General features: G+C 44.0%; 1 protein-coding gene across 1 annotated transcript in view; it reads right to left on the bottom strand.

The window, feature by feature from the left end:
• The window catches only part of GRHL3 (grainyhead like transcription factor 3), a 48,836-nt gene extending 37,955 nt beyond the window's left edge, over positions 1-10,881 (bottom strand). Inside the window, exon 1 of the mRNA XM_028738851.2 lies at positions 10,707-10,881. Within this exon, the coding sequence (XP_028594684.2) occupies positions 10,707-10,723 (17 nt within the window). The 5' untranslated portion in view covers positions 10,724-10,881. The remainder of the gene's footprint in view (positions 1-10,706) is intronic.
• Between the last annotated feature and the right edge of the window lie 1,691 nt (positions 10,882-12,572).

The following is a 12,572-nucleotide window of genomic DNA, read 5'->3' as shown; positions in this document are numbered from 1 at the left end:
CTTCTTCTTTCTTTTACAAGCTTGTTCTCTTTTGTGCAGCTGTCAGACTAAAAGGGGGAGATTGAAGCGGGTGGGGTCAGGGTGGGAAAACCCACAGTTTTGCAACACAGACAAGGTGGCCCTTTCTCCCTGCTTGGGATAAAAGCGCTGAGCCATCCAAGTTACGGTTAAAAACAAAGCCCACCTCCTTTTAAGAATATATATATATATATATATATATATATATATATATATATATATATATGAAAGAGCATTAGCATTAGCTCCCACTCAAGCATGCATGCTTAGGAATGGCTGCATTCACACAGAACAGTAAGTCAAGGCTATTGGATTAATAAGGCATACTGTGTTTGCTGACACACTAAGAAGAGGATCGCTCAGCTAGCATCATGTCCACTAAACTCAAGGTTGCGGTTCGTTTCACCATAATGATTCACGAGCACCAGGTAGTCTGAAACCATGGTTTGTTGTTGGCTTACAGATCATGGTCTGTGAGGGAGCAACAAACCATGGTTCCAGATTTGGCTTTAGCACTAGGCCATTTCCTTCCTGGTTTGCTTACCCACTCACTTCCAGGAGTGATCAGGGCTGTGTGCACTCTGCTCACATGCCAGCATGTTTTATTAAGCCAAGACATGGCCGTGGTCCCCTGAGGCCCTTCAGAAGACAAGCAGGGGGTGGTGACCAGGGAAGGGCCTTTGCAGTGATGGGCACCCCATTTATGGACCTTCTTCTCAATAAGGAGGCTTGCCTGGTACTCTTCTGCCCTTTGACACCATATGAAGATATTTTACTTGGTTCAGACTTCTTAACTTTCCTATAACTGCAGGTTTTTAGTCATGTTGTTTGTTTTTTTTAAAAAAGATTCTACTATCATTACCTCACAATTATTATAAGCTTCCTTGAAGGTTTTGTAAAACAAAAGGGCAGGATATATAAATAAAATGAAAAAGGCTTTTCAGATGGCAACCAGAAGGAAAACGGAAGAGGGTGGGGGGTGTCTGTATTGCCCCCACCTGGTCATGTGATGAACCTGTGTTTGGGTGACTATAATACATTGCAAAAAAAAAAAAGAAAGAAAAGAAAGAGGAAACAAGGGAAAAGGAGCAAGGAAGCATTTTCATAAAATTCGCATATACTAATTGTATCAATGCAAATGTATAAATAATTAGTATAATTTGTATCAAAATACAGTCCATCTCATCATAGCAAGGAAGGCTGTGCCCAGGTGACTCATGCTGTCCACCTTACTCTGCTCCCTAGGGCTAACAGTGGACAGACAGCTTCCAAGCCCTGCTGCTCTCCCTTGGTTTGGTTCTTCCGTATAGCCTATATCCAGACCAGACAGCCTTACAGGTAGAGGGTGACTTCACCCCGACGGGGAGATCATTGGCTTTGTTTCCTGCTTGGCAGGGGGTTGGACTCGATGGCCCTTGTGGTCTATTCCAACTCTATGATTCTAAGTCGGCAGTGTTTGTGCTTGCACGTAATGCTAAGCCAAACTTTGGCTTGGTGTAAATGTGCTGGTTCCCAAGGAGGAGCTTGAACTTGCTTTGCTCCTTCCTGAGCTTTTAAGCTCAGTGACGTGTGATGGCTAAGCCAAGGCTTGGCAAAGCGAGCGGGTTGTCTGAACCCAGAATCAGGGTCAGTTGTTGCAGATTGTAATTTAGGAGGAGAGAACTTAAGTCATGATTCTGGATTCAGGCAGCACACTAAAGCTGAGTGCACATCACACATCTAAAATACAGAAGGAAAGATTTGAAGAAGAATGATTGCCTCGTGTGTGTGTGTGTGTGTGTGTGTGTGTGTGTGTGTGTTCATGTATACTCTGGTTTCTCCCCAGTTCTGGGGGATAACAGCATAGGAACACACCTACTGCCATTGATGAATTGACTCTAGGGTTACTTGTCCTCAAGGTCTGATAATCTCCAGATTTCATCAGGATTCTCAGATTTCCTAAGGAAGGCACTCAGCTCCCCTCCATGCTACCATTTAAGTGGCACAGGTGCCACATTGTACGCGGAATCCAATAAGCTGCACTGCATCTAAGCAAGCGGGCCATCTCAACTGGGGTCACATCCATAGCGTGCATTTCAAGCCCATGGCTTCCCCCAAAGAACCGTGTGAACTGTAGCTACAACTCCCAGCACCCTTAAAAAATTACAGTTCCAAGGATTCTTTGGAGGAAACCGACTTACAGGTCTAGACTGAAATTAAGGCCCAGATCAAAACACTTCAAAACCAGAATCCTTTTCTCCAACAGCAATTTCATACATGGCAAAAATATAGGAACATCTGTGGAGGTGCAGGTTCCCCTTTAGTGTTTAGAGCCATAGCTTCTAACCTGTTCTAGACACATGACTCAAAAAGAAGCACCACTTCTCCCTGGTGCTCTTATTTATCACATGCAAGAAGGTCTATGCAGGGTGGAGCAGTCAAAAATAGAGCTTCCTCTCCCTGCAGCCTGCAGTAAGACTGTCCAGAACCCTACCAGAGCCAGTGTGGTGTAGTTTTTAAGAGCAGTGGACTCGTAATCTGGTGAACCAGGTTTGATTCCCTGCTCCTCCACATGCAGCTGCTGGGTGACCTTGGGCCAGTCACACTTCTTTGAAGTCTCTCAGCCCCACTCACCTCACAGAGTGTTTGTTGTGGGGGAGGAAGGGAAAGGAGATTGTTAGCCGCTTTGAGGCTCCTTAGGGTAGCAATAAAGCGGGATATCAAATCCAAAATCCTCTTCTTCTTCTTCTTCTTCTTCTTCTTCTTCTTCTTCTTCTTCTTCTACCACCAAACTCTTTGCAAGTCAGTACAGCTTTTAGGCAAAAGTCCCAAACCTACTTATTGGACAGTAAGGCCCACTGAACACTTCTGAGAAAATCTTTATAAGATTGCACTAAATGTACAATTTCCAAACTGTGACAACAAGAGAGTCGCAGGTGGTTTACATTTATTAGGCGAGTGCCATGGGATGCCATAACTTCTAAAACCAGATTGTGTGACATAATGGCATCACGCTTCATGGAGCTCTGGAATTTTTTTTTTCTTTTTAATAAAAGCGTTATTAAAAGCCAGCCTTGTACTTGCTTCTCATTGTCTTCTGTGGTTGTTTTATAGTTTACTGGTGGAACATCAAGGCAAACACTTAGACAATTGTACAATAATTAACACACACACACACACACACACACACAGAGAGAGAGAGAGAGAGAGAGAGAGAGAAGTCTAAACAAATGCCTTTAAGAATCTCAATCCGTTTTGAACTCCACACCTTTAGACCTAGAGATAAAACTCTGAATTACAAATCCCAGATATTTAGGTCTGGGTTCTGGGGCACCATGCATACTCAAAGGCAACTCTTCCACATATTCCAAATTTTGCTTCAAAATTGGGTGCTGATATTAGGGATTTCTTAAAAAAAAAAAAAAACAGAAAAGGAGGGGGAATTTACAAGTATATTTCAAAATGTCTGGAATTGAGAAGGTCAGTCCTCAATCCAAAAATGTAGCCAACGTTTTGAAATTGTGAAAAAAATCATTTCAGTTCTGTAAAACGTTTGCAAGCATCGAACTCTGAACTAGGAAAGCTACACCTTCTGAATTTCAGCCTGAATACAGATGTTAAAAGCATGGGAACATTCTCAGGATTTAAAAAGGCCGCTCCAACCCTGGTACTGGGGGGAAGCTTTTTTTCCAGAAGCCACACCTATGGCTTGGATGAAGTCTTGATCCTTGTAAAACATTGTAAAGCTTTTTATTAGATTTGGCTCTTGGCTTGCTTAAAATTAAGCTTTTAAGGGGCACAAGGTGCCTCACAAGCACAAACACTGGTATCGGAAAAAGTATCTCAGTTACCCCAGTGCAAAAATTTGATTATTTAGAGATGGGGTGGGCTGGTATCGGTCTTCTGTGACCTACCCACTCTCTCTTATCTTGGTTCACTGGTGGGTTCTAATTTTACAAAGCAAGGGGTGGTTGCTCCACACTTTGGCTGTGTTCACAGCAAACGTTTAAAGAACATTATTCCTCCCCAAAGAATCTTGGGAACTCCACTTTGCCCCTCCAAGAACTACAGTTCCCAGCACCCTTAGCAAACTACAGCTCCCAGGATTATGTGCTTTGAAATGTTATGGTGTGCAGCACAGAAGCCAGTGTCCAGGTAATCTGCCTTAAAATTATACAGAACATGCCTTATTTTATGAGAAGGTAAAAAATGTGTCGCTGGATCGAAGCGAATTCCATTTGCTGAGGTGGGTATTTTTTGCAAGAATTTCACCCCCAGCTGCTGCCCAAGTGACCCTATGGGAACTGGACATTGGTCAGTGGGTTCACTGGTCTAGCACCATATGCACTGACACCCCCCCCCCCAATTCAGAGAACACCCTGCCTTCAACTTAAATTGGCAAGGAAAATCATGGGATTAGGTACACAGTAACAGCGTAGGAAGAACCTAGGGATATAGGAAGCTCTCCCTGGTCCACCTAGCTGAGTATTGTGGACACTGGTTGGCATAATCTCTCCAGGGTTTCAGACAGGAGTCTTATGAGCCCCTACCTGCTTGCAAGGCAGATTATCTACCACTAAGACATGACTCTTCTCCAATGCATACACCTAAGAAAAAACAGCAACTGGACTTACTTTTAAAAAACCAGGTCCAGCTGTAAGCCCCTACCTTCCTATCTTCTTCAAACAGAATTGTGTGTAATTTTAGTTTGAAATAAGAGCGAGAAAGGGAGGGAGAGGGAAAACGCCACCCAGCAGCAGCAGCAGCGTGACTGTAAAACAGATCCCTCTCTCTCGGCAGGGACCAGCCCTTCTGTGCTTTAATGAAGGGCTTTAACCTTTTCATTCACCAAAAACATAACTCAACATTTTAATAGCACGCCTTGTTGCATGACAAAAATTTGCTCCTGGCAATCATGGTTTCGACCACAAAACCACAGGAGGGAGCAGCTCTTGGTTAACTCTTTCAGGGCTGCCTGCTGCCTCGACGCACTTCTGGCTTGCTGACAAGGCCCTGCTTGTTAAAAGCTTTGTCTGAGGCTATGTGCACACCACACGTTTAATGCACATGACTTTCCCCCATAGAATCATGGGAACTGTAGTTTACCCCTCACAGAACTACAGCTCCCAGGATTCTTTGTGGGAGGTCCTACACTTTAAATGCAGCCCATGTTGGATCACATGCAAAGGTGCTATTTGTCAACCTATTTTTTTTTCCTTCCAGTGAATGGAATGCAGCTTTAAAGAGCTTTGGGACACCTCCTGCCACATTTTGCCATTGCTGTCACAATATAGATTCTCATGAACTCTGCACACTATTCACAACAACCAGACAGAGCCAGCCCTGGTTTTCCTAATAAGTATGGGCTAGCTCACACACGTGTGTACGTTTCTTGATTTTTTTCAACACTGGATTACAGCAGAATGTGTAAACTTTCTTCATAGAAAAGTACTGCATCTGGGAGCGATGGGAAAGGGCCTCCTTGCCCTTGTGGTGAGGTGGTTGCCTCAGGGGGCAGATCCACCTCCTCGCTCGCCCCCACCTCCTTCTGCTCCATGCCCAGGTCACCCCTGACTACTCACTATGTGGGCTGGGGGTTATGGGAGTTGGGAGCCCAGAAACATCTGGAGGGCCACAGGTTATTCACAGCCTCCACACACCCTCTGGTGTAGGCTGCCATCACTTCACACAAGTCAACGCAGAGTGTCTTTATTGGGTAGGTTTTCCAAAAAAAGGGCTCATCTAAATATGCACGTGCCAAAACCCATTCATTTAGTGAAAAGAAATCCAGGAAGAAAACATTTCTCCACAAGTTTTCCCCCCAGTTCTGTATTTCAGACATAAGAGCCACAAATTATGTCCCTTGTCTCAGAAGGACGCTGAACACTATTCATCTTTCTTCTGCATGGTGCAGTGTCTAGACTAGGAAGTGCATGAAGGTCCAGGTTCAGATGCTAACACCCCCAGGAAGCTTAGCGTTGTGTCCTTTGGGCCAGTCACCATCTCAGCCTAACCTCCTACCTCATAAGGATGTTGTGAGGAACAGGGAAAGCACGAATGCCTCCTACATTTCTTTAGCGGAAACAGGAAACCTGTGGCACCCCATATGTTTTGGACATTGGCCAGGTTGATGGGAGCTGATAGGAACTGGAGTCTGGCCATATTTGAAGGGCTACAGGTTCCCCAACCCTGCTTCAGAGAAAGGGTGGGAAGGTAACAGCAATGAAAATTATTGCCTGAGCACAGGGGCTACCATGTCGAGCCATATTCTGGGTCTCTCCTACCCCCAAAATAATACTTATTTAGTTGTTTAACATGGTTTATAAGTGGCTGAATTTTAAAAGAACAAGAACTTTCAAGTGGGTTACATAACACAAAATATTCCTAAGAAAATACAAATAAAAACAATTTGATATTTCTTCCCTTCAAAGTGTGAGGCAGCTGTTCTTGACCCTTTTCTCCTCAAGGTCTGTATATTTACTTGTACCTCCCAGAAGCCCAAGTCGCTGTGGGGACTCCAAAGTTTCGAACAAGCAATTTACATGAACACTGTGGCTGAACTGCCATTTTGGTAAGGGAGTTCATTTCTCACTTTTGCTCATCCCTTCCTCAAAGCCCTCCTGGCTATTCTGGAAATGGTTCTTGAACCGAGCCCATCCCCAAATGATTTTGACCTCGAGGGCATTGTCTCTTCTGCTCTTGTCAAAGAAGGTGCTCTTTGAAGGCACCTGCAGTTCTCCCAAAGTTCTGCTGCCCACGCCTTCAGGTCAAAACCAACCCATATAAAGTCTGGCCATTGATCATCCTCCTGATCAATCATTCGGAATAAGCTTGCCCATCACATGCCTGCATAAGCCACACAGTTCAAACGGAATAGAGGTGGCAGACAGGCCCACTTGCATCCATTTAGCTGAAAGCATCAAAGCAAATGAAGCCACAATTCTCAAGACAGGAGAGAAAGCAGAAAATACAGCACCTCCCCCCCCCAAAAAAACCCCAACCATTAGCATTCAGCATCACAAAAGAAAGAGGTGAGTAACTTCCTTTGAAAGAGAAGGGAGGATGGAGTAATAAAGCCATTAATTTTGAGGGAGCGCAGAAACAGCTGGGACATTGACACACACAATCTCTTTGGTCCGAATTGCCATTCAGTATATCTGTATATAAAAGCCAAGACCACAACTAAATGGTTGGCCACTGTGAGAACAGCATGCTGGACTAGGTGGGCCATTAGCCTGATCCAGCACTCTTCTTATGTCTCCCCCGCCCCACTCTCACCATTTTAGGAAAGGCTCAAACTTTTACCATTCAAAGACTTCACAAGGGAAAGTGTCCAGACACCTGCTCATTACATGGGCCTGATTGGCAGTTCTTCAGAACAGGATCCTCTTTTGGTTAGGCTGTTTTAGAAGAGGAATTGGGAACCTGTGGCCCTCCAGACTCCTGTTGGACTCCACCTCCTCTCAGTCCCAGCCAACATGACTAGTAGTTCAGGGATGGTGGGAGTTGTAGTCCAGCAACATCTGGAGGGGCACAGAGCCCCCAGCCCTGCTTTATAAGACTATCCTGCAACAGCAGTGATGACAATTATGATACCACTGGAGTACACATGCACACATTTTGCAGCTTGCACACAAGCTAGTATTTTACAGCCGGCAACTTGCATTTGGTCCGGGTGCCATAATTAAGGCAAGCTAAAGTTCCTTTGATCTATAAACTTCCCTCTAGCTACTGCTTAGAACCATAGAGGCAGATGCAACAGATGCCTCCAGCTATAGGAACTTAGCAGCAACAAAGCACCAGGACCAAATCAATTTCTAGCACAAACTAGAAACGCAAGCAGGCAACAACCTACTTCATGCCATGACCAGATGACCAGAGAAGGTGCGGAAAGCCTGCATGCACAGATGGGGAGAGTTACAGAATCACAGAATTGTAGAGTTGGAAGGGATCTCGAGGGTCATCTAGTCCAACCCACTGCAGTGTAGGAATCTTTTTGCCCAATGTTATAGTAACAAAGGCAAAACTGTAGATTTTCTGTAAGGCTGCTGAAATTACACATGCAAGACACTTAGAGCCATTTTAAAATGTATAGCATTATTTATGTACCACTTATCAAAAAATATCTAGGTGGTTCACATAAAATGGTATAAAATAGTCATTAAAATAGCAATAAGAGAGAGCACAGGAAGCCATCTTTCCTGAGCCAAACCATTGGTCCATCTAACAATACTGTCTACACTGACTGGCAGCAGCTTCCCAGGATTTTAGATATAGAGTTTTCCAATGATAGGTATGTGGAGAAGTCACTCCCATTAAAAAAAAAAGGCCTGTTTCTTAAAATAGAAGACACACAGGAGCCTTAAAATGGGGTTGCCAGCTTGTTCCATGGCCCTGTTTCTATGCCATAAATTGTAATCTGTTCACAAAAAATTAAATGAACCAAGCTGTTCCCATGACTTCATCTCAATTGAAGCAAAAACTCCACTTGTTTAGAATGAGCTGCTATTAAAGACACAAGAGCAATTCTAGGAGAGAAAATTAGCAGCCCTAACCTAAGGGCAACTGTGTGTACAGACAGACAGGCAATCAGGTACACCATTCATCTTTCAAAATTCTGTACAAATGAATAAGCTAACTCAAGAAAATATGCGTACCAAGGAGGGAAAAGCAGTACAATAAGTTTTTACTAGTGAACCGAGAGTCGGTGCAAGAAATAGGCTGTGTGTACACATCTAGCACATGCCAACTCTTGGTTTGGGAAGCAGTGTACACACATCAGTCACAATCTGTATCTATCCTGTGGTTTATTGTGAAATATCCCATTTTGATGAATCCCTCCCCCCACCCCGCCCCACCCCCAGCTTTGATCTAAACTGAGAAGACTTAGCTGTACAGTAAGCCCGAAACTTATACACATTTAACTTTTGCACATTCAGCTTTGCACGCTTGCCAGAAATGTTTTTTTAAAAGGGGGTGGAAAGAGGGGGAGGGGTGTCCAGGGAAAAGACTTTGGCAATTCCACCTGCCATTGAACCCAATGTGTTTTGACTTGGTGCGATTTTGGCTTTAGGTGCAATTCCTGGAACATTAACCCCCCCCCCCCATAAACTGTACTTCAAACCAGTAATGTGTACACGGCCATAGTAATCTGAAGGCATAGCCTCATTGTGCCCCACCCCCTGGTGGCCACAGGAGATTCTGTGTTTGAAAGGAGATGCATTTGCATTGCGCATTCAGAACCCTGAAGGTGGCCACACACTATCTGAAGCAATAATTACATTTTTGGGAGAGGAATCAATTGTGATTTGCATATGGCCTATTGTCAGGCTGAATGGAAAGTAGCCAGCTAAGAGTCACTGCACAACCTGAAAGCTCTCACATTACTTCAACTAAACTTTAGTCCAATAGGAAAGCTTTTCATATTCTTTAGGTTTAACAGCTACCCATGCAAAGGAAAATATCCAGATGTTCCTCATCTGAAAGAGCACAATACTGAATTCTGCGGAACATAATAGGTGTCCCCTGTTTCAGAGCACATCTTTCCACATCCATCAATGATGAAATCATGAAATTCAGATCTGGGAATTAAACGTGATACCAAACGTATCTTTCCAATGAAAAATGTCAATAATATCCCACATAATACTTTCCTGGGTCTGACTGTAACTAAAAAGTCTTAATTTTCATCACTCAGTTCTGCTAAGGAAGTAATTAGGGGTGAATCATACGCAAGCAAGCTTCAAGTCTGCTAGGACATCTCCCTTTGACTTCAGATGACATTATTATGATTAATTTTAAATACCCACCCTTCACTAGAAGGTCACAAGGTGAGTTACATCAATATAAAATATAGCGTTAAGAACAAATCATAATTGCAACTAGAGTGGGTCCTAAAATGATCCTAGAGGAGTGGCCCTCCATTCCGGACTTCTGGCAGTGCGATTTTCCATAAGCATTTGATGTAGTGCTCTTGCCTAATAAACGTGCTAGACCTTAAGGTGCCACAAGATTCTCCCCAAAGCTGTGTTATCAACATTTGGGAACGAACTACAGACAGTCCTTGCGCGCACGAACACGCAGAGACACACTCAACTCAGAACCGCTTTCCATATCCCACTGTGTCTATAAAACCAGTCTACCGAAAATTACACACATCCAGGGGAAACCTCATTGAAAGATCGCGGTAAAGGGAAACCGTATCCTAGAGCGGACACACACCAATAAGAACCCTCCTTGGGAAAATAACCGCGCACTAAACATCCCGAGGAAGGAGGGAGACGAAGGAAACCGGCGACACTTCCTTCACTTGCGATTTCTCCCCCAGAATTTAGAATGTTAGGACACGATCCAGCCGAAGTTAAATACTTTCAGTTTATTTCAGCGCGGAAGTCAAGCACGCTCCCTTGGCTACCACCCACCACCGCACAAGTTTGTTTAAAAAGGGTTCAGTTTCGGCTGGATTTTACCGACTTTTCTTCTTTTTAGAAGTAAAATAAACAGCGCATTAAAGCATCACACAGCCTAAAGGTTTGCTGCTATTAAGGAGGACATCAAAGAAGGCGGAAAGACTGAATTTCCCAGCTCTTTCTTAAAGAACTTTCATTGGAGAAGTGGCTACCTTAAATCACAGCACAAGTGGGAAGCCTTAAAATCTGTCTCCGCTGAAAAACGCGATCGCTCAAAGTAATAAAAAGCAATTAACTTACTCGATCTCATTAGACATGTTCCCCCAACGTTTTCCACTCCCTCGCCAACAGTAAGATCTTCAGATATTTTCCCACCTCTTTTAACCTCTACTAATACCGTCTTCTAAACAGAGACATCACCTGGAAAGTGAAGAGTTGGATTCAAGTTAGAGGTTTATGTGCGGTGCAGGCATTCTGCTGACAGGTAAGGTCTCTCGAGGCTTGCTTCTGATTGGCCGGAGGAGACAGGTGCCAGAAGACAGGTACACCTCAGCAGGTGCAAGGGTTAACCCTTTGCAAACCGAGCAGCCAGTTGCTGAGACAAGGAGCTACCTTTTTAATGCTGGAGGGGGGGGAATGAGTGAGGAGGCAAAAGAATAAGGAAAATTCCTGGAGGGCAAAAAGATGGAAGACAAAAAAAAGTGGTGTGGATTCTCTTATGAAATCTTTTGGGTTTGTGTTCATTGTCAGGATTTTGGGATTTTTAGACAGTGCAAGGGTGAAGCTGGCCACCTGTTACTCTTGGAAGAGAGGGGATTGGGGGAAGCCTTTTGTCTGCAAGGAACAAAAAATCATGAAAATGTAGGACAATATGTGCGATGTTGTTTTGTTGTCTTCTTACAGTGATTCAGTGAAATGCTTTGCATCTGTCAGTCTGTACCAACACTTCTTGATAACTTAATTTAAAAAGATAATGGCTAAAAATAAATAAATCCTGGTACATTTTTCATGCACATTGTCAACTATTCTGTACTGGTGGACATATTATTGTTATTGTTTTTGTTGTTGTTGTTATTAAACTTGTTGGTTGCTTTTCAAACTGACATACAATATATAAACAAATGCATACATTTTTCAAATACAGGTGATGCCAAAGGAGTCAAAAAGTCTGTTGCCTTTTGTCATTTACTAAAGACAAGTTTTCCCACCCTTAAAGTACTTCCTTCAGAGAAGCTGCACAGAATGGAATTCTCTCTTGTGTATGCAAGCTCAGCTTGCAGCTGGCTGGGGCTGAGGGAAGCCGAGGTCCAAAACATAGGGAGAGGCACCAGGTTGGGGGAGGCTGCCTTACAAAGTGATCAAGGCAGATCACTTTGAGATGTTATCATTGCCACCTTTCAGGGGAGACATCAGAAGATGCCACCAAATGAGCCAAACCATTGATCCATCTAGTTCCCTATGGTTTAAACTGCCCAACAGCAGCTCACCAGACCAGGAGTCTTTCCCAGACCACCTTAGGCAGTGGTCAGCAATCTTTTTCAGCCGGTGGCATCCCTCAGACCTTGTGGGGGCCGGACTATATTCTGAAAAAAATATATGAACGAATTCCTATGCCCCACAAACAACCCAGAGATGAATTTTAAATAAAAGCACACATTCTACTCATGTAAAAGCACCAGGCAGGCCCCACAAATAGCCCAGAGATGCATTTTAAATAAAAGGACACATTCTACTCATGTAAAAACACACTGATTCCCAGACTGTCCGCGGGCCGGATTGAGAAGGCGATTGGGCCGCATCCAGCCCCCGGGCCTTAGGTTGCCTACCCCTGACCTTAGGCATGCCAGGAATTGAACTTGGAGCCTTCTGCATACAACGCATGTGCCAATTCTTTCCTCCACACAAAGTGTCTTTTAACCGCACTCCTCACCATGTCTACTCAGAAATAAGTCCCACTGAATTAAATGGGGCTTACTCCTGGGAAAGTGGGGCTAGGATTGCAGCATATGTGCTGTTGTCCACCTCCTCCTCTTCCTTCCTCTTCCTAATGTAAACATGATGGTAGGCGGCAAGTGCTGTGCCATGCTGCATGGCTTTCTTCAAACCAGGTTCTTTGACCTGAGCGTACATGATCACACCGCAGAGTTTATTAGCCTTGGCAGGCAC

The sequence above is a fragment of the Podarcis muralis genome, chromosome 7 (assembly GCF_964188315.1).
Source record: "Podarcis muralis chromosome 7, rPodMur119.hap1.1, whole genome shotgun sequence".
Classification (NCBI taxonomy): Eukaryota; Metazoa; Chordata; class Lepidosauria; order Squamata; family Lacertidae; genus Podarcis; species Podarcis muralis.
Note: the sequence above shows the minus strand (reverse complement) of the source record. Positions and strands in the feature narration are given on the sequence as shown.